Below are 20,258 nucleotides of genomic sequence, written 5' to 3' on the forward strand. Positions count from 1 at the left end.
CCATGTAATTTTGTGGATAACGTGAGTAAATCAGGTCAATAAACATGAGTTGTGCTTTGAACGACATAAGGGACAGCATTTACTTATACGACCCATGCCAAACAACCTTCCCTAATAATGGCGCAAAAGAAAAAATGCAACCAACACACAAAGTCAACACACACGGTCACACATAACACAACCTGCTCACTCAACTTGGTGATTATTTAAAAATAAATGTCCAAACACCATAAAACATCCTAAATTACACCCATTCAAATCCATTACAAAGCATTATGGAAAAATGAAAAATTGTCTCTTTCTACCCGTGTTTGGTGTATTTTAGCTACTTGATATTTCTGATTGAGCATTTGAACTTTCATCTACTCTTACTATACAGTTATATTAAGTATTAATTACACATCCTTTATATTAATGTAATATGTACCCATAGATACGTGCGTATAGGCTATATACTGTATTGTATTGTTTGAGTTTGGACACCCCTGATCTAAACTATCTGTGTCCCCCAGAGAAGCAGAGCCCAAACCAAGGACAAAGAAAGAAAACCAAGAACTGTGGAGCTCGCCATAGTGGTCGACTACACCGAGGTTTGATTCCCCTTCTTAATGTCAGCACTTGCAGCTGCTGACCCTTAATCTGTTTGCAATGCACATTTCTTTCAAGATGAAACTGATTAATTGCTGAACTGATGTAAATGTTTTCTTTCCAGTACAAGAAGTTTGGCAGTAATAAGATTGTGGAGGCCAGAGTGCTTGAAATAGCAAACCACGTTGACAGGGTACGTGTCTCTTACTAGTACAGTAAAATAGGTTGATTCTAAAATGTGTATGACTGTAGATTCTGTGTTAACTGTGGGTCTGAATAGCAGAAACTCAGAGAGGAACCGTGTGTGGATACGGTGTGTTCTTTACAAATGATTAAAAGGGAAAGTTCTCTCACTTTAACTGTGAATCTTAACACCCTAACGGAGGATGTTCACACATATCACACATTCCTTGTTTGCATATTTTCTAAGAATTGGGCCAACGTCAATGAGTCATCAGACACTAGACCCAACAGTGATGGTCTGTGGCAGAATCATAGCACCAGTATATCCTAGCTTCTGTGGTTTCTAGCGTCTCATGTCTGACTCCTTTCTGTACGGTTATCCTCATAAGTCCTCAATGGGAATTCCTTGCTATTTCAATTTCAAATTGTGTTGCAGCTCTATCGACCCGTAGGCATTCGTGTGATGTTAGTGAGTCTGGATATCTGGTCGTACAAAGATCAAATAGAGGTCAGCACCAATCCCGAGCAAACCCTCAGCCGCTTTCTCGAGTGGCGCCAGCGTAGCCTCCTGCCGAGGACTAAACATGACAACGCACAATTCATCACGTAAGACGGAGACGTGTTTTTTGGCTCACACCAAGAGAGGTTAAGTACTATGTTAACATTTTTCGTTTTCTTCATTTTAGAGGGGTAGATTTTGAAAACACCACTGTTGGACTGGCCAACACAAATGCGATGTGCACTTCTACCTCGGGAGCAGTAAATCAGGTAGGTGCATTCTTTAGTTTTGATACAATCTATTCGCCATTCATCAGAAGATAAAATAGACTTTACTAATCCCATCTCGGGGAAATTCCAAGGTTGCAGTGTAAAATGTACATTAACGGGATGAAAAGTAAACATGACTTGATAAAAAATGGAATAACAAGTACTACAGTGAAAGTAGGAAACTTTAAATAATAAACTCTATAGTAGCTCACATACCGTATACGAAAAATATTACGCATATTACATTATTTACTGGTCCACAGTTCCACGACCAGGACGAAAAGCACACTGTTCCTCCTGAATAGTCAAACCTCGGATTCAGGAGGAACAGTGGGGTTTTCGTCCTGGTCGTGGAACTGTGGACCAGCTCTATACTCTCGGCAGGGTTCTTGAGGGTGCATGGGAGTTTGCCCAACCAGTCTACATGTGCTTTGTGGACTTGGAGAAGGCATTCGACCGTGTCCCTCGGGAAATCCTGTGGGGAGGGCTCAGAGAGTATGGGGTATCGGACTGGCTGATTGTGGCGGTTCGCTCCCTGTACGATCAGTGTCAGAACTCAGTCCGCATTTCGGGCAGTAAGTCGGAGACGTTTCCAGTGAGAGTTGGACTCCGCAAAAGCTGTCCTTTGTCACCAATTCTGTTTATAACTTTTATGGACAGAATTTCTTGGCGCAGTGAAGGCGTTGAGGGGTTCTGGTTTGGTGGCCACAGGATTAGGTCTCTGCTTTTTTGCAGATGATTGGGTCCTGATGGCTTCGTCTGGCCGGGATCTTCAGCTCTCACTGGATCAGTTCGCAGCGAGTGTGAAACGACCGGGATGAGAATCAGCACCTCCAAGTCCGAGTCCATGGTTCTTGCCCGGAAAAGGGTGGAGTGCCATTTTCGGGTTGGGGAGGAGAACCTGCCCCAAGCGGAGGAGTTCAAGTACCTAGGAGTCTTGTTCACGAGTGAGGGAAGAGTGGATCGCGAGATCAACAGGCGGATCAGTGCGGCGTCTTCAGTAATGCGGACGCTGTATCGATCCGTTGTGGTGAAGAAGAAGTTGAGCCGGAGGGCAAATCTCAAATTTACCGGTCAATCTACGTTCCCATCCTCACCTATGGTCATGAGGTTCGGGTTGTGACCGAAAGGACAAGATCACGGGTACAAGCGGACGAAATTAGTTTCCTCCGTCGGGTGGCGGGGCTCTCCCTTAGAGATAGGGTGAGAAGCTCTGCCATCCGGGAGGAACTCAAAGTAAAGCTACTGGTCCTCCACATCGAGAGGAGCCAGATGAGGTAGTTCGGGCATCTAGTCAGGATGCCACCCGAACCCCTCCCAACCGGTAGGAGCCCACGGGGAAGACCCAGGACACGTTGGGAAGACTATGTCTCCCGGCTGGCCTGGGAACGCCACGGGATCCCCCGGGAAGAGCTGGACGAAGTGGCTGGGAAGAGGGAAGTCTGGGCTTACCTGCTTAGGCTGCTGCCCCCGCGACCCGACCTTGGATAAGCGGAAGATGATGGATGGATGGATGGATGGACATTATTTACAATTGCCGGTTATAAAGTTTATGAGACTGCAGATGTAACAGCCTGTTGCTGAAGGAGCTAATTAATAGCCTCCATAATTTCATGGACCTCCATAATTATTTTTTTTTTCCTTTTTTTTTTTTATTTTTTTTCCCTTGGCCTCAGTCTGCACCCCCTCTCCAAGGCCCAGGCTAAGACCGATTTTTTTATTTCATTTTAATCTTCTATTCCCCCCCCCCTTGTTTACCTGTATCTCATCTTTTTTTTGTAAGGGGCGCTGGAAGCCGGCAGACCCGTCAGCGATCCTGTTCTGTCTCCCTGTAATGTTTGTCTGATCTTGAATGGGATTGTGCTGAAAATTGTAATTTTCCTGAAGGAACTCTCCTGACGGAATGAATAAAGTACTATCTAATCTAATCTAATCTAATGCATGGTGTGAGTGGGGAATTGGAGATGGATATTACGGAGGTCATTTTAGGTACCATTTCACAATTTTAACAATAACATCAACAAGTTTAAAGAGGAAGTAAACTGCCATAAAACACTTGTCACGTTCAGATGTAAGCAAAGTTTGAAGCGTCACCCCAGTTACAGGTACAGGTAAAAATGCATTAAATGACAAAAAAGCAGAGAATGCAGCTCGGAGGTGCAAATCTGGAATGTTGAACGCACACAAGTCAATGAAAGGACGGTGCTGGCATAGGAAGCCTCCTGATTAGTGATCCCTAGCTGGTGTGACTCATGATCACTAATCAGATGCAGGAGTGCAGATCCGCACCCAGCAAGGGAGGTGGCGTGGTGGAGAAAGCACACAGGGAATGGAAATAACCAAAAAGAGAGATGTCACGAAAGTAAATGCAAAACACATGAACAAATCAAACAAAGTACAAACCTGCCGTGACATGTTATGGCAACACTACTTTATTGACTTAAATGATGTAATAATAATAGTAATAGTAATAGTAAAACATAAAACCTCAGTGTATTATTTTTAATGATGGATGGCAATGGTGTATATCCATGACAGAGATGTATATTCAAAATCTCACTTTTTATTCACTGTCACTCCAGTGTAAGAAGAAGTCAACCATTGTCCAAAAAAAAAAGATATTTCTTCATTGTGTACTGCTTTAAGTCCTTTTTTAAAGTAAATATAACAAAGTACAACAAGCCATGAATTGATTAACGTGGACCCCGACTTAAACAAGTTGAGAAACTTATTCGGGTGTTACCATTTAGTGGTCAATTGTGCGGAATATGTACTGAACTGTGCAATTTACTAATAAAAGTTTCAATCAATCAATCAATCAAAAGCCAAATGTGCAAATTTAATCAGTGGTTGAAAGCGGAAGGTGTTTTTTTCTCAAAAATTGTTCAACTAAGTTTAAGAGACTGCTTTGATATTTGTAATTTTTTGGGGGGGGTTATCGTGCTAAAACCAATGTAATGTTGGCCAAAATATGGTGTATAACTGAAAAACTGAGAAAAAAAAAAAAACACATCTTATCATTGTGTTACAGATGACATGCCTTATATTCATGTTCTTTATCTAATTTCAAGTTTAATAATTACTTTCAAATATGCCGCAAGCCAATAAAAAATGAGTGCGACATGATTGTTTTACTTGACTTAATATTCCTCCATTGTGCCCACAGGATCATAACAATAATGCAATAGGAGTGTCCTCCACTATTGCCCATGAGATGGGTCACAACCTGGGCTTGTCTCATGATACACAAAACTGCATCTGTGGCTCTTTGACGTCGAAAAAAGGCTGCATCATGGCTGGGAGTGTTGGGTAAGCTCATTGTTTTCACTAATAAATTGCAGTAATGTCAAACTTAACCTCCTTGAACGCCCCCCTAGTGTTGTGTATCCAGAGTTGTTTAGCAGCTGCAGCCAGCAGCAGCTCAGCAGATTCCTGGAGGAGGTCAACCCAGCTTGCCTGCTTGATACCCCTCCTACTAGTCGAATTTATGGGGGGCCGGTGTGTGGCAATGCCTTCCTGGAGCCTGGGGAGGAGTGTGACTGTGGGACTGTAGAGGTACTGTATGCAGTGCTTACATAAACATTCACATGGATAAAGGAGTCCATCAAGGAAGCCTAGATTGTAACGTTGTGTACATGTCCTGTCCCTAAGGAATGCAAGAATCCCTGCTGTAATGCTACAAACTGCAAACTTAACACCAGAGCCCAGTGTGCTGAGGGCGAATGCTGCCACAACTGTCTAGTGCGTAATGTTCACTCTTACTGAGCGACCGTGTCTCTTGACAATGTTCAGGCTCATTTCTGGTCCATCACCATTTGCAGCTGAAAGCGTCAGGCAGCGTCTGCCGGCCAAAGACAGGAAACTGTGACTTGGCAGAATACTGCACTGGACTGTCCGCCTCCTGTCCTCTCGACGCCTACGTCCAGAACGGCCTGTCGTGCAACGGTGGGAAAGGATACTGCTATAATGGAAAGTGTCCGTCGCGACAGCAACACTGCAAGAGGCTATGGGGACCAGGTAGGAGACAAATTGAAATTATAATACAGTAGTACCTCAACTTATGAGCTTAATATCTTCTATGACGGAGAGCTTAGCTCAAAACACTTGTATTTTAAATAAAGGTCTTCTATTGAAGTGAATTGAAATCACTACCCTCTGCCCCCAACCCTGACCCCATCCATCCATCCATCCATCCATCATCTTCCGCTTATCCGAGGTCGGGTCGCGGGGGCAGCAGCCTAAGCAGGGAAGCCCAGACTTCCCTATCTCCAGCCACTTCGTCTAGCTCTTCCCGGGGGATCCCGAGGCGTTCCCAGGCCAGCCGGGAGACATAGTCTTTCCAACGTGTCCTGGGTCTTCCCCGTGGCCTCCTACTAGCTGGACGTGCCCTAAACACATCCCTAGGGAGGCGTTTGGGTGGCATCCTGACCAGATGCCCGAACCACCTCATCTGGCTCCTCTCGATGTGGAGGAGCAGCGGCTTTACGTTGAGCTCCTCCCGGATGGCAGAGCTTCTCACCCTATCTCTAAGGGAGAGACCCGCCACCCGGCGGAGGAAACTCATTTCGGCCGCTTGTACCCGTGATCTTATCCTTTCGGTCATGACCCAAAGCTCATGACCATAGGTGAGGATGGGAACGTAGATCGACCGGTAAATTGAGAGCTTTGCCTTCCGGCTCAGCTCCTTCTTCACCACAACGGATCGATACAACGTCCGCATTACTGAAGACGCCGCACCGATCCGCCTGTCGATCTCACGATCCACTCTTCCCCCACTCGTGAACAAGACTCCTAGGTACTTGAACTCTTCCACTTGGGGCAGGGTCTCCTCCCCAACCCGGAGATGGCACTCCACCCTTTTCCGGGCGAGAACCATGGACTCGGACTTGGAGGTGCTGATTCTCATTCCAGTCGCTTCACACTCGGCTGCGAACCGATCCAGTGAGAGCTGAAGATCCCGGCCAGATGAAGCCATCAGGACTACATCATCTGCAAAAAGCAGAGACCTAATCCCGTGGCCACCAAACCGGAACCCCTCAATGCCTTGACTGCGCCTAGAAATTCTGTCCATAAAAGTTATGAACAGAATCGGTGACAAAGGACAGCCTTGGCGGAGTCCAACCTTCACTGGAAACGTGTCCGACTTACTGCCAGCAATGCGGACCAACCCTGACCCCAGAACAGTAAAATTTTAACATAGCTTTAAAAAGAGAGAAGTAACTTTTTGATAAGAAATATTGTATGAAAACAATATAATATAGAACAGGGGTCACCAATGAGGTGCCCGCGGGCACCAGGTAGCCCGTAAGGACCAGGTGAGTAGCCCGCTGGCCTGTTCTAAAAATAGCTCAAATAGCAGCACTTACCAGTGAGCTGCCTCTATTTTTTTTTTAATTTTATTTATTTACTAGCAAGCTGGTTTCACTTTGCTTGACATTTTTGATTCTAAGAGAGACAAAACTCAAATAGAATTTGAAAATCGCCCAAAATATTTTAAAGACATGGTCTTCACTTGTTTAAATGAATTCATTTATTATTTTACTTTGCTTCTTATAACTTTCAGAAAGACAATTTTATAGAAAAAATACAACCTTAAGATGATTTTTAGAATTTTTAAATAAATGATAAATGGGTTGTACTTGTATAGCGCTTTTCTACCTTCAAGGTACTCAAAGCGCTTTGACACTACTTCCACATTTACCCATTCACACACACATTCGCACACTGATGGAGGGAGCTGCCATGCAAGGCGCCAACCAGCACCCATCAGGAGCAAGGGTGAAGTGTCTTGCTCAGGACACAACGGACGTGACGAGGTTGGTACTAGGTGGGATTTGAACCAGGGCCCCTCAGGTTGCGCACGGCCACTCTCCCACTGCGCCACACATTTACCTTTTAAATTCCTTCCTCTTCTTTCCTGACAATTTAAATCAATGTTCAAGTAAATTAATTATTTTTATTGTAGAGAATTATGAATACATTTTAATTTAATTCTTCATTTTAGCTTCTGTTTTTTCGACAAAGAATATTTGTGAAATATTTCTTCAAACTTATTATGATTAAAATTCCAAAAATTATTCTGTCAAATCTAGAAAATCTGTACAATCAAATTTAAATATTATTTAAAAGTCTTTTGAATTTCTTTTAAAATTTTTGTTCTGGAAAATCTAGAAGAAATAATGATTTGTCTTTGTTAGAAATATAGCTTGGTCCAATTTGTTATATATTCTAACAAAGTGCAAATTGGATTTTAACCTATTTAAAACATGTCATTAAAAATATATATTTATTGTGTGAAATCATTAAGATGATCAGTGTTTCCATAAAGATAAATATCAATAATTATTAAAAGTAACATAGAGTTAAAGGTAAATTGAGCATATCGGCTATTTCTGGCAATTTATTTAAGTGTGTATCAAACTGGTAGCCCTTCGCATTAATTAGTACCCAAGAAGTAGCTCTTGGTCTCAAAAAGGTTGGAATATATTGCTAACAACTACAGTTTTTTGAAGTAATGTAATAATAATGTTCATAATTTACCTTGGAGAGTGGACTTCTCTGTCAAACACACCGTCAGCAGCTTTTCCATATTTTTCTTGAAGAAAAAATGTCTGCTGTTTAGATATAATTTTATTGTCTTTAGCTTGCGTTAGGGGAAGTTCTCCCCATGACTGCGTGGGTTCCCTCCGGGTAGTCCGGCTTTTTCCCACCTTCAAAGACATCCACCTGGGGATAGGTTGATTGTCAACCCTAAATTGGCCCGAGTGTGTGAACGTGAGTGTGAATGTTGTCTGTCTATCTGTGTTGGCCCTGTGATGAGGTGGCGACTTGTCCAGGGTGTACGCTGCCTTCTGCCCCAGTGCAGCTGGTATAGGCTCCAGCACCCATGTGACCCCAAGAGGAACAAACGGTAGAAAGTTGATAGATGGATGGGCTTCCGTTGGACGTATTCTGCTCTTGTACAGACTTGCAGTGATACGCTCAAATTGCTTCTCCAAGTTGGCGACACCATCTTCCATCCATCCATTTTCTACCGCTTATTCCCTTTTGGGGTCGCGGGGGGCGCTGGCGCCTATCTCGGCTACAATCGGGCGGAAGGCGAGGTACACCCTAGACAAGTCGCCACCTCATCGCAGGGCCAACACAGATGGACAGACAACATTCACACTCACATTCACACACTAGGGCCAATTTAGTGTTGCCAATCAACCTATCCCCAGGTGCATGTCTTTGGAAGTGGGAGGAAGCCGGAGTACCCGGAGGGAACCCACGCATTCACGGGGAGAACATGCAAACTCCACACAGAAAGATCCCGAGCCTGGATTTGAACCCAGGACTGCAGGACCTTCGTATTGTGAGGCAGACGCACTAACCCCTCTTCCACCGTGAAGCCCGCGACACCATCTTTCATGTTTTTATTGATTTAATTTTAAATTCAATGAATATCATACACTACTTCTTCTCAGCACTGTTTTTTTTTTACACTTCCTCACTTTCTTCCTTCCCATGTTTGTAAAAGCCAAGTTATGTCAAGCTCTAGCGTTAAGTTAAAGCTAGGGAGTAAGACCAAATGTTTTGAGCACAGGGTTCACTGTGACATTTGCTATGCCAACTAATAGTGGGGATGCTTGTACCTCAGATTTTTGTTTGTAACTTAAAGCGTAACAATTAGCCGAGAGATAGCTCTTATCTCAAAACACTCTTAAGTTGAGGGACATTTTAGTTGAGGTACCACTGTATCTTTGTTTCTGTAATATCAGGACGTCTTGGTCACATATTTCCTTTCTCTAGATGCTGAAGTGGCGGCAGATGCTTGTTTCTTCCAACATGGAGGCTGCAGAAAAACCTTTTTTAGCCAAAGATGTTTGGGAAAGTATGTATTTACATTATAGTATGCTTGCACATGTCGAAGTCTTAGTTTTTGTGTTTTATAAATTTGTGTTGTTCGGTTGCAGAGATCAATCATGCAGGACACTTTTCTGTACCGGAGGCTGGGAGTTCCCAGTCACATCAAGGAAATCTTTCTACAAAGTAGGAAATGAGCAATGCAATGAGGCAACAATGAATCCCAAAGACAACTACCCTGCAGATTTTGGCATGGTGCCCACTGGAACTAAGTGTGGCAACAACATGGTAAACAAAATGATTATTTTGACATATAGATGACATTAGACTCATCCAAACGTGATGTGTGTCTCAGGTATGCTACAATCAAAGGTGTCAGGACATCAGTAGCATCAGAACATATGGGACCAATGACTGCTCAGCCAAATGCAACAACCGCGGGGTGAGAAATCATTTAAACACTACAAAGATGTGAAGCATTTTGCAGAAACAACACTAAAACTAACTGCGCGTATCTCTCACAGGTCTGCAACCATGAGAGCAAGTGCCACTGTGATCCCGGCTGGGCCCCACCTTTCTGTGATGTGCTGGAGTCGGACTTGCATGAAGGTACTGTCCACATTTTTACACATTTCTATTTATATGATTAGCAACACGGGGGGAGAGGGGTTAGTGCGTCTGCCTCACAATACGAAGTTCCTGCAGTCCTGGGTTCAAATCCAGGCTCGGGATCTTTCTGTGTGGAGTTTGCATGTTCTCCCCGTGAATGCGTGGGTTCCCTCCGGGTACTCCGGCTTCCTCCCACTTCCAAAGACATGCACCTGGGGATAGGTTGATTGGCAACACTAAATTGGCCCTAGTGTGTGAATGTTGTCTGTCTATCTGTGTTGGCCCTGCGATGAGGTGGCGACTTGTCCAGGGTGTACCCTGCCTTCCGCCCGATTGTAGCTGAGATAGGCGCCAGCACCCCCCGCGACCCCGAAAGGGAATAAGCGGTAGAAAATGGATGGATGGATGGATTAGCAACAATTCCCGTGTTTAACTATGGGAGAAATTAGCTTTCACTATATTGAAAATATTCAAAAGTCTTTTTTCCAAGCTAACCAGGGTTCAGTTCAGTGCTTAACATCCTACATTAAGATTTTCCAAACATACTGTACAATATACAGTGTTTGATGAGGGACTCCCACTGACTTCGACTACGTCCCACCGGAGAATAACGCTTGTCAGATACTTATTTCCATGTTCAATCAGTTACATTTATTTGCATCAGCAAAACGACATAATCACAGGGCTCTTTAGGCACAAACGTCACCACACTTTGTTGGATCATGTAGACGCCACCATGTGTTCATTCTAAACCCATAGCTTTTTATGCTAAAAAGGAGGGAAGTCACATAAGGGCTCGTATGTACCTTCCACACCGTTTATTATTTTCGTCTGCCTTCTATGAGCGTATTTGTCACGCCTGTAGATTTCGTTTTGTTTTGTGCCATGTTTGGTTATGTTATGTTTAGTTTTTGGGACATTTAGTTCTGTCTTTGCACTTCCTGGTTCTTTTTCGTCTCCATGCCAACCCATTAGTGCCACCTGGTCTCCCAGTCACGTCCCTGTCCTCAGCCTCACACCTGTTTTCACTAATCATCATAGCTGCTATTTAAGCCATTCTGTTTTTTTTTACTTCGTCCTGGCAACATCACCTCCTTCATGCCCTCGAGCACTTTCTATGTCTTCCATGCCATTGATCCAGGCCCCTTGTCCTTTTCCAAGTAAGTTTTGTTATTCATGCCTTTGTGCAAGTGCTTTCTTTTCGTGTTTATAGTTATAGCCTCTGTGCTAGTCTTCTGTTTCACAGCCCAGTTTTTGTACGTCCGCCCTCGGGCACGCTTTTTGTTTGTTCCTTTTGAGTGTTAAATAAAACAATATGTACTCACATTGACGCCTGGCTCGTTCCAAATTCCCTCTGCGTCGAGGAAACAACCCAAATCCAAGTCTTAGTTTGATAGTATTAGTCCTTGATGGTAAACAATATTTGGTATAAACAGTCCCTTTGCTATTATTTATCGGTACACACGTGCAACAATGTTCTGTCCCCTTACACCTTATGTTCTTGTTGAACAAAATAAGACGACACTCACTTGACTGTTTTGTACATTCTGTTCAACCACACTTCTGCATAGGTCAACAGGTCATGGAGTTAATTACATGCACAATACTTTTCCACACTAATCTTTCCACATAGTTTTAAGTAGTCAATATTAAAATAAATTCTAAGATCATCTTTAGCAAGTATAGATATTTAATAATCATTTTAAAAGTCAGTACTAAAGTGAAATAAATCGTAACAACATGATACAAGCAGTTCCAAGAATGGTCTAAAATAACAACACCGTTCTTTTAATAATGGATTAGATTTATATAGCGCTTTTCGAGACACTCAAAGCGCTTCACAGATAAGTGAGAACCCATCATTCATTCACACCTGGTGGTGGTAAGCTATTTATTATTATTATTATTCCACATTTTATGTTATTCAAAATCTTTGGAATAATATTTTTAGAATGTCCATCGGGCCAATAAGAAACTACCTGCGGGCAGTAAATGGCTCCCGCGCCGCACTTTGGACACACTTGTCCTATGTTCTGTTGTACTTCTTTTGACAACAAACTCGTTGTCTCAACAGTGCCACTGCAAGTAATTGCAAACCCTCTACAGCAGGGGTGCCCATTACGTCGATCGCGAGCTACCAGTCGACCGCGGGGGGTGTGTCAGTCGATCTCCAGCCAGGCTTTTAAAAAAAATAGACCTAAAAATTAGTGATCATCAATCTTCACCAAGACATCACTTAAATGACATTCACGGTACCGGAGGGTCTTGTGAGATGACGCTGGCTGCTGCAAGATCATTATTATTAAAATATGACCGAGAGGAAGGCGAGAAACACTTTTTATTTCAACAGACTCTCGCGCCGTACCTTCCGTCAAAACTCTAAAGGCCGACTGCACATTTCCTATCTTCACAATAAAAGCCCTGCTTCATGCTGCCTGTGCTAACTAAATACAGAGTCTCGGAAAACTGGCGTGCACAAGCGATCCCTCAGAAAGCTGGCGTGCACATCACTTTTTTTTGTTGGCGCAGGCAGCATGAAGCAGGGCTTTTATTGTGAAGATAGGAAATGTGCAGTCGGCCTTTAGAGTTTTGACGGAAGGGACGGCGCGAAAGTCTGTTGAAATAAAAAGTGTTTCTCGCCTTCCTCTCTGTCATTTTTTCATAATAATGAACTGGCAGCAGCCAGCGTCATCTCACAAGACCCTCGGGTGCCGTGAATGTCAATCAAGCAAGCTACGGAATTTGCTGCCAATGTTTTTCCTGTAAAGTGTATGGAAGCTGGATGAATTAGATGCCAAAAACCAACCACTTTCATGTGGTATTGTACAGAAAGGACAACTTTTTTTCTCCTCCATTTGAAAATGTGGGCGTTATCATCATTACTGTCTGATTCCAATCAATGCAAGTCATCAGAATCAGGTAATACACCAACTTATATTCTTGTCTTCGTGAAAGAAAGACATCTATATGTGTTACATATGCTTGTATTATCATTAAACACATTTAACTTGTTTACAAAAATGTCTCTTTCATAAATAAATAAATATAAATGATATATATAAATGAGGTAGATCCCCTCGAGTTGGTCAATTGAAAAGTAGCTCGCCTGCAGAAAAAGTGTGGGCACCCCTGCTCTACAGTAATCCTTTGTATGTCGCTGGTTAATTGGTAGGGATCACTAATTGTAAATATTTTTATCGCTAGAACTTTAAATACTGTTTACTACCTTCTTAATACTTTTTTTAAACATTACATTTGCGTGTATGAATAATGCAAGTCATCTTATTCAAACAAAACCAAGTTTTTACACAATTTAATTTGCGGATGTGAGATATGCACCCATAGCAAAAACGTCTACGCTCATCTGTCGCTCAATCTTGTATTTTGAGTTCAATTTGAGCTTCTCATTGGTTGATCATTTGTTTCTTAAATCTTGCTCCTAAGGGACCCTTCGGAGCAAGAGATAAGCTCAAAAGACACAAGACATCACTGTGACAAAGGAGGTTAAGTTGAGATAACCATTTGAGCAATAACTGAGAAGTGGGATACACAGAGGAGCTCTCATATAAAGAGAATGTAATGAGATGTCTGAAACAAATATGAGCTTTAAAATCAGGGTACACACAGGAGAAGTCATAACCTCATCACACGGCAACACAGACAACCAATCACACTCACACATGAGAGACAATTCAGTGTCACCAATCAGCCTACATCAGGGAGAGAATTCATGCAGTCAGGGGGAGAACATGCAAACTCCACACAAAAAGACCCCGAGCCCAGGAATTGAACCCACAACTTTCTCATTGGATGGCTCAAGCACCAACCATAGCACCATCAGTTATCGTCCAGAAGCATACTGCATGTGTACAGGTCTCAAAATTGTCTTTTGAGCATATCATTTACGTTTGGGTTACGTTTTGAATCTCAGGATAATACTGTACATGGCGTGTGTGTAAGAAAGAAAAAAATACATAGATGGTGTAAATATATATATATATATATATATATATATATATATATATATATACATATATATATATATATATATATATATATATATATATATACATATATATATATATATGTATATATGTATGTATGTATGTATGTATATACATATAAATATAATATGTATGTGTATATATATGTATATATATAGTGTGTATATATATATATATAATATATATATGTATTTATGTATATATATACATATATGTATATATATATATATACATTTATATATATGTGTGTATATATACAATTATATATAAATGATGTCACGTTATCGATGGGGAAAATGCATTTTTAGACAATATGTTTGCCTGAACGGCTAGGAGCCACAAGAGTAACAAGAAAATGGATTAGAAAGGTTAGATTTAAAAAAATAATAAAAAAAAAAAAAAACTTTTATTTATTCATTTATTTATTTTTAACTTGGGACTTCCTGCGGGCCAGATTTGGGCTGTAGTTTGGGGACCCCTGACATAGACCATATAGCCATATTTTCTGGATTAATAATTTTCCCAAATTCTGGCATGATATAAACTGAAACATGATTGAGGTATAGTTAAAATGTGCCACATGAAATGCATTACTGAATTTTCTTATTTACTGAGATAGAAAAGAGACGAACATAATAACTCAAATAGTGAGCAGAGAGAGACAAAACCAAGTATATCTCTCACTAAGACATAATTGAGACGTATTGGAAACGAGCTCATTTATCTCTCATTTTTGTCAGAATTGAGATCATGAAAAGAGACAATTGTTAGGCGACTTTGAGATCTCACACACCGCTCACTGGGAGACTTATTTCTTAGGAGACACATTTGAGAAGAATGAGAAAACCACTTTGGTCTCGATTAGTGCTCTTTTATGTCTAGGAGATCTGAATAAAGCATAAATGAGATTACATCTTTAATTGTGCTTTGCTATGGGAAATAAAAAAAATAATATTTACATATGCTAGCTGGTGGATTTCTTGTTATTTATATTTTTATTTTATTTTATTTTATTTTGATCCAGGCAGGCAATTTGATTCGGCACAATGAATATTTTTTTTTTTTTATCAGTTCATCCATTATTGCATACACTCATTGCTAAAATTCACAAATTACAACCAAATTTGAAATCCTTGTCATACGTAATCATTTTGATCAATCTAGTGATAATCTTGAATGAATCATGGAAAATGGGGGCAAAAAAGTGTTTACATGATTTTTAAGCATATATCATCTCAAAGATCAATGAACACAACAATACTTTGTTCTATGATGTACAGCAAGATGAATATTGGACATGGAAAACAAAAAGTAGCCTACAGTTCAAAGACAGTATGACTGAAGTCTTGTAATCTTGCATGAAGTTGAACTCTCAAACAAACAAAGTGACAGTCAGTCCATGTTCGTAAACGAGTTATGACTATGTGGAGTGTGTGTTTTACACGTGATTGTGTCCTGTTTTCTTGTCCTGCTCTTACATGAAACAGTTTAGACAACTGTGGTCTGTTCTTGGAATGAAGTGATTTCATGGAACTCCCCTTATTTGCTGTCACATTTCCTGAGCAACTAATAAATACTGATAATCTATCTCATGTGTATTTACAGGAGGCGGACTGGTGCTCATTGTGTCTCTGGTCATAGGCTTGCTCATACTGTTGGTCGTCCTCATTGGAGGATTTGTGTGCTTCAGCCGGACGAGGCAACCTCCAAAGAGGTTTCGATATTCAGTTCCCTCTTTTAATCTCAATAAACAAATGAAATACGACAGTTCTTACGCTTCAGTGTATGTTCCTTTTACAGATCCTTCCAGTCTACCTCAGGACAGACAAATCCATTGTTTCGCCCAGGCAACGCACGAGGCAGCCCTCATCTTCGCTCCACAACCATCAGCCAGCCAACGTTTGTGGAATCATCTGCAAGCAGAATCTGCAAACCGCTGCCGTGCATTGCCGATAGACCATCGGGTGCGGTGTTCAAGCACTGCAGAACAGCTCCTGAGGTTTGTAGTTTGAGAATGCAGATGTTTTCCATTCAAGTAATTAAAAATCAACTGGAATGGACAATGGACATATAATTGACAACTGCTAAATGCACAGATAGTATAGAGAACCTATAGACTACAGTTGTAAAAAATCCTTAAAAAAAAAAAAAAAACATTGAATCAACAAGTTAATCAAATTTTTCTTTAAAAAAAATGGCCCTTGAGGACTAAAAACTTATATCTGACAGAGACCATTTTTGCCCAACTGACAGAAATACACTATATTGCCAAAAGTGTTTGGCCACCAGCCTTGACTCACATATGAACTTGGAAGTGCCATCCCATTCCTAACCCACAGGGTTCAATATGATGTTGGTCCACCTTTTGCAGCTATTACAGTTTCAGCTTTTCTTCGAAGCCTGTCTATTTATAGGAATTTTCGACCATTCTTCCAAAAGCGCATTGGTGAGGTCGCACGCTGATGTTAGTCGAGAAGGCCATGGCTCTCGGTCTCCGTTCTAATTCATCCCAAAGCTGTTCTATCGGGTTCAGGTCAGGACTTTGCAGGCCAGTCAAGTTAATCCACATCAGACTCTGTCATCCATGTCTTTATGGACCTGGCTTTGTGCACCAGTGCACAAGTCATGTTAGAAGAGAAAGGGGGTCCGCTCCAAACTATTCCCACAAGGTTGGGAGCATGGAATTGTCCAAAATTTTTTGGTATCCTGGAGCATTCAATGTTCCTTTAACTGTAACTAAGGGGTCACTCCCAACTCCTGAAAGACAACCCCACATCATAATTCCTCCTCCACCAAATTTTAGTGTATGTCTCTAATTTTATATATTGAGTTAGGATCTTAGACTAGTCCAAATTAGCACTGTGGGTTTTCTTTGACTCTAGCAGTGTAGTCCTCATTCAGTAAACACTTTGGGCCAGGGGTCTCTGACACTGATATTTAAGTAGCTCATAAAGAGTCAAAGAATATTTGTAATGATATTTGTATTTTTATGCATCTGTTTATTAAAACCAAACATTATTCTGCACTGTTTAAGTAGAGATCTGCTTTGTCAATAAAGTACAACTTAATCATTGCCATTCATATAAATCAAGCACAAATAGATTTAGGTTACAAACCTCATATGTTCAGACCTCTTCATATTATGATGTACTGGCCTGTGTATGAAAACATGTCTCATCGTGAATATTTTTAACATTTTAAAAATCTTAGACACGGGCTCCTAAAATGGTCTTTCTTACATACCCATGGACCGCTACGTTGACCTCACTACTTTTCAGGCTCAAATCCAAGTCCATTGGAGAGCGTTTCAAAATGTTAATCAGAAAAAAAAAGTCATCTTTATCTTGTCTTTGTCTCCTGCAGCCCCCCAGAACTGTACCTCAGCCGTCAAATATCCAACAGGTAGCATGTTCCAGTCATTTGTACCCCCAAGTAGCCATCCTTATCATTCTGAATGTTTATGTTTCTACTTAACTCACAAAATGTGCTTATTTTAGGGTTTAAGGCCACTCTTGAAACCACCAGCTGTGCCAAACAAGCCAGTCTACTCTGAGGTAATAATTCTAATGTCAGACCCGGGCATATATATATATATATATATATATATAGGGGGAACCCCTCATGAAACAGTTCTGTAGAGATGAAGTAGTCTTGTGATTTTTCCCACACCTACATATTGCGCTCTACCACGGTATCGAGCACTGTTCTCTGGATAATCCAATCAAGACATATATATATATATATATAAATATATATATATATATATATATATATATATATAGACGCATTGAAATATACTGTGTGTATATATATATATATACATACTGTACATATATGTAGACACCTCATTTCAATGCATCTTTTTTATACATATACACACACACATATATACATATATATATATATATATATATATATATATATACACACACAGTATATTTCAATGCGTCTTCTTCATTTTCATGACTATTCACATTGTAGATTGTCACTGAAGGCCTCAAAACTATGCCACCTGTGAAGTGAAAATCCTTTCAGGTGACTACCTCTTAAAGCTCATCAAGAGAATGCCAAGAGTGTGCAAAACAGTAATCAGAGCAAAGGGTGGGTATTTTGAAAAAAACTAGAATATAAAACATGTTTTCAGTTATTTCACCTTTTTTTGTTAAGTACATAACTCCACATGTGTTCATTCATAGATTTGAAGCCTTGAGTTACAATCTACAATGAATGAATGAATGAAAATAGTGAAAAACAAATAAAGAAAACGCATTGAATGAGAAGGTGTGTCCAAACTTTTGGCCTGTGCTGTGTATCTAAAATACGTCTAAAGCCATCTTGTGGGGTTAAAAAAAACTGTTACCTACAGCCACAGCTGTTAATGCCATTGTGATTGGTGGTTATTTGCAGTTGTAGACCTTATTGTGAACTCTTGATAGACTAATAAGTGATTCGAAGCTGTTCCTGACTGCATGTGTTTCTTCCAGACCCGGCCACTACCTCCATCCAGACCTCTACCGCCTCTTGCGTCAAAACCAGTAGGTCAACAACTCGTCACGTTGACATTTTAACAGCCCCTAAGTTTGTCGTTTGTCCTAATGTAATTACCCGCTTTCTCATAGGTCACAAAGCCAAAACCTCTGACGCCTCCAGTGAAGCCAAAGCCCGCTGTTGTCCCGGTACCGCTGCCTCATACTCAGCTGGTATGTAAGCCAGAACACACCACCCGATATCCACCACATTTTGTCAGCTGCCATTCTTATATGTATTAGAGGAATGCATGAGGGTGTTTCTTGTTTTGGGGCACCGTCCCAATATAGCAGTTTAATGAACAAGTGGCGGATTTGTGTTAGTGTGCCATCTGAATAACATGAGTGAACAGAAAGAGACTACAAATACAGAGGTGGAGGAAGTTAATTAAAAAGACACTAAAAGAAGCTTATACCTTGTGTTTGCTGACTAGTTATTTGTGTAGCTTGCAGGAAGAGCCGCCCTCATTCTGCACAACAGGCCCAGATGACCGAGGAAAATAACTCCAAACACAGAGATCCTCAGACATTGATGATCTTATCTCACCTTCAAAGACTTTCCTTAAAAGGCTTTCTGGAGACGTGGGGTCAAGGGCTCACGTGAGGTCGAGATGCATCAGTGAATCAACATGAAATATACGCCTCTGCACCGTGAGGAATTACCGCCGTCTGCCTTGCTTCTTTTTCTAATGAAAACCTGAAAACTGTGATTGACACATTCAACTATTATGTGCTATTCAAGACAAATGGCCCCGCCGCCATGATGATGATGATGATGATGTGTTTGAAGGGAAACGTCTCTCCTCAATCCTGAGATATGTGAACACTTAATGACTGCACTGCTGATGCTGTAACTCTTTTGACTTTTACCACAGCCGCACATTGTTTTGGTACTGACTTTCTAAAGAGATGATTTAGGGATTTTTAAATGCGGCACCAATGTGGGCACTTTAAAAGTTATTTTATTATAAGAACAAGAGCGCAGAACATATCTATTGTGGGACTGTATGAATGTATACATTTGACTGTTGTTTGTTCTCTTATTAACATACATTCTCAAGGGATTTTTGTATTGTGTAATCTATGCAGTAATCACACTGTCCCTTAAAATAATCATGTCTTATCCTTTACAATGGAGATAAATCTGATAATCATTTATATTTATAAAGATGTCCATTACCTGTGCATAATTGTTTTCAAATAAATTACACTGTAAACTTGTGTCTACCCAGAACTTATTTGCAGGTGATCATCAACACCTGTGGACATAAAGTACAGGCCAAAAGTTTGGACACAAACCTTCTCTTTCAATGTGTTTTCTTTATTTTCACGACTATTTACATTGTATATTATTACTGAAGGCATCAAAACCATGAATGAACACATGTGGAGGTATGTACTTAACAAAAAAGGTGAAATAACTGAAAACATGTTTATATTCTAGTTCCTTCAAAATAGCCACCCTTTGCTCTGATTACTTTTTCGCACACTCTTGGCATTCTCTTGATGAGCTTCAAGAGGTAGTCACCTGAAATGGTTTTTACTTCACAGCTGTGCTTGAAGCTCATCGAGAGAATTCCAAGAGTGTTCCAAGCAGTAATCAGAGTAATGGATGGCTATATGGAAGAAACTAGAATATAAAACATGTTTTCAGTTATTTCACCTTTTTTTGTTAAGTACATAACTCCACATGTGTTCATTCATAGTTTTAATGCCTTCAGTGACAATATACAAT

The 20,258-nt window shown here is 40.8% G+C and overlaps 1 protein-coding gene across 1 annotated transcript in view; it reads left to right on the top strand.

The window, feature by feature from the left end:
• adam8a (ADAM metallopeptidase domain 8a) overlaps positions 1 to 19,744 on the top strand; it is a 29,318-nt gene extending 9,574 nt beyond the window's left edge. Inside the window, exons 7-25 of the mRNA XM_061910278.1 lie at positions 513 to 590; positions 713 to 781; positions 1,208 to 1,377; positions 1,458 to 1,539; positions 4,706 to 4,848; positions 4,917 to 5,094; positions 5,191 to 5,280; positions 5,361 to 5,556; positions 9,331 to 9,412; positions 9,495 to 9,672; positions 9,740 to 9,826; positions 9,909 to 9,993; positions 15,603 to 15,711; positions 15,798 to 15,996; positions 17,361 to 17,399; positions 17,495 to 17,551; positions 18,482 to 18,532; positions 18,617 to 18,697; positions 18,970 to 19,744. Of these exons, the coding sequence (XP_061766262.1) occupies positions 513 to 590; positions 713 to 781; positions 1,208 to 1,377; positions 1,458 to 1,539; positions 4,706 to 4,848; positions 4,917 to 5,094; positions 5,191 to 5,280; positions 5,361 to 5,556; positions 9,331 to 9,412; positions 9,495 to 9,672; positions 9,740 to 9,826; positions 9,909 to 9,993; positions 15,603 to 15,711; positions 15,798 to 15,996; positions 17,361 to 17,399; positions 17,495 to 17,551; positions 18,482 to 18,532; positions 18,617 to 18,697; positions 18,970 to 19,014 (2,019 nt within the window). The 3' untranslated portion in view covers positions 19,015 to 19,744. The remainder of the gene's footprint in view (positions 1 to 512; positions 591 to 712; positions 782 to 1,207; positions 1,378 to 1,457; positions 1,540 to 4,705; positions 4,849 to 4,916; positions 5,095 to 5,190; positions 5,281 to 5,360; positions 5,557 to 9,330; positions 9,413 to 9,494; positions 9,673 to 9,739; positions 9,827 to 9,908; positions 9,994 to 15,602; positions 15,712 to 15,797; positions 15,997 to 17,360; positions 17,400 to 17,494; positions 17,552 to 18,481; positions 18,533 to 18,616; positions 18,698 to 18,969) is intronic.
• The last annotated feature ends 514 nt before the right edge of the window (positions 19,745 to 20,258 follow it).

This window comes from Nerophis ophidion, linkage group LG09 (genome assembly GCF_033978795.1).
Source record: "Nerophis ophidion isolate RoL-2023_Sa linkage group LG09, RoL_Noph_v1.0, whole genome shotgun sequence".
NCBI lineage: Eukaryota > Metazoa > Chordata > Actinopteri > Syngnathiformes > Syngnathidae > Nerophis > Nerophis ophidion.